The sequence below is a fragment of the Nanorana parkeri genome, unplaced genomic scaffold (assembly GCF_000935625.1).
Source record: "Nanorana parkeri isolate BGI_ZX_2015 unplaced genomic scaffold, ASM93562v1 scaffold50, whole genome shotgun sequence".
NCBI lineage: Eukaryota > Metazoa > Chordata > Amphibia > Anura > Dicroglossidae > Nanorana > Nanorana parkeri.
The window spans coordinates 2,853,068-2,855,063 of record NW_017306318.1 but is presented as its reverse complement, the minus strand read 5'-3'; the positions used below and the strand labels follow the sequence as shown (position 1 = coordinate 2,855,063).

Sequence of the window (1,996 nt, the reverse complement as noted above, 5' to 3'; positions counted from 1 at the left end):
CAGCTGTACCCGCCCCCTCCCCTGTCCGTTCCACCAGTCAGCGCTGGCGGATCGGAGCGGGGAGGGGGGAATCCATCCCATCCCCTGTCACGACAGAGAGCCGTGACAGGATCGAGAGGTGAGCGAACGCCGGTATGTGTTAGCTCACCTCCCGATCTACTGAGCAGACCTGTGACAGTCTCATTGTCACAGGTCGGCTAGAACTATGAGGTGAGTGAAAAGCACTCCCCTCATAGTTCTCCTTTAACCCTTGCAGTGCGAATACCCCCACACTGCAAGGCTTAAGTACTCATTTTCGTCTAGGGTCTGAAATAACAAAGATATACTCACCCGATCCTCAATCCAGGGAGAGGCTGTTAGATGGTCCCTGCAACCTCGCTCCTCCTCCACTCCAGTGGTGTAAGGTTCTGTGAGTCATCATGTCCAATACAGTGTATTGGATGTGAGCAAGCGGTATAAGAGCCAGATGTGATTGAGGTTCGGGTGAGTGTAACTTTAGCTCTCTAGACAGAGCAAGCGCTTAACCCTCTGCTCCAGCGATGGAATGCCCCACATTATTCCACTGCGGGGGGTAACCCCACTGCAAGGGTTAGGAATAATATATTTCCCAGAGCTCTTTATTTCAATATCCTCTATTAGGCCCCGTTCACACCAGGGCAGTCCGGTGGCGCGGATTTGTCCGCGCTGAACCGCCAACATGAACAATCCCATACATTCCTATGGGGACCATTTATACGATAGCGCAGCTCCACGTGCTCCGAGCCACCTGAAATGCTCCTTGGGCTATTTTTTTCTCGCTGACCATTGCGGATTCCATATAGATTTCAATGGAAATGCGCTACGACATTCTATACACAGCAAGGAGGGGGAGAGGGGTCAGTGCCGCCCGCCGCAGGACCGAGGACCAGGTGAGTATATCTTCTTTATTTCATCCCTAAAACGAGCACTTAAAGTGATATTGAACCCTAATGATTTGTATCCCTTTCTAATGCCGGTGTCTCCACTTACATTGCATGCTGCTTGTCCCACTGTTGGATATTGTTTCCTTAAAAATCAAAGCACTCTGCCTCAGTACTTCTCAAGAGCCCTCAGCCTTGATGCAAGCAGATTTCCCATCTATTCCTGTTCTGGTGACAACCCAGAATTCTAATCCCCCCATCAACGTTGCCAGGGGCTTTAGTTGCACTCTAAGCAATTACAAGTATGACCGCTAGGTGGAGCTGCGCACGCCCCTCATGACATTTCCGAACATTACTTCCGGACCCAGCGCGGCGCACTTCGGTTCTTTCCGTCGCCGCTCGGCTTTCTCCGGACACTGCACATATCTTCGGCAACCTCCGACCGCGCTCGTCCTTTTCCGTCTGCGTTCGAATTTCCCCCCCCTCTCTCCGACAGCTTTTTCGGCCGCGTCCGGCAAAACTCGGCTATCTCCGGCGGCCTCCCCGGTAACGGTCGCTGTGAGTTTAAATGAGCCGGAGCCGCCCGTCTGACGTCTTGAGAGCAGCCGACAGGCGGAGAGGTCCCGACAGCGGGAGAAGGAGCGGACGAGGGAGGCCGGAGAATGACGGTGCTGCAAGAACCCGTCCAGGTAACCGGCGGCCCGGCACAACCACATAATGCACCGCGAGGCTTCGGGCCTAGTGATGTGAGGGGAGAAAACAGGTGAAAGGGGGTGACGGTGGCCTATGTGGGGACACAAGGGGCTAATTCAGGTATTACAGAGGGCCCTGGGAGTGAGCATAGTGCCGGCTGGGGCCCTTAGGAGGAGGCAGGCTGGTGTGCCTGCACTGACTGACAGCAGCACTGTGTGAAGCCTGCACTGGGTGTCAATGGAATGGGGGCAGGGATCGGATCTACAGGAAACACAGGGAGCCTATGGGATTAGGGTGCCCATGGTATATGAGCTGTGTCCATTATTGGGGGGTCTAAGCATTTGGAAGGCAGGAAAGCTCCCTGCAACCATCATCGTACCTGGGCTGTGTCCAATATTGGGGGG

At 54.3% G+C, this 1,996-nt stretch overlaps 1 protein-coding gene across 4 annotated transcripts in view; it reads left to right on the top strand.

Annotated features, from left to right (window-relative positions):
• The first annotated feature begins 1,463 nt into the window (after positions 1 to 1,463).
• The window catches only part of CDC27 (cell division cycle 27), a 27,534-nt gene continuing 27,001 nt past the window's right edge, over positions 1,464 to 1,996 (top strand). For all 4 annotated transcript variants that reach the window (XM_018574743.1, XM_018574741.1, XM_018574728.1 and 1 more), the window contains exon 1: positions 1,464 to 1,588. In XM_018574743.1, the coding sequence (XP_018430245.1) occupies positions 1,562 to 1,588 (27 nt within the window). In that variant the 5' untranslated portion in view covers positions 1,464 to 1,561. The remainder of the gene's footprint in view (positions 1,589 to 1,996) is intronic.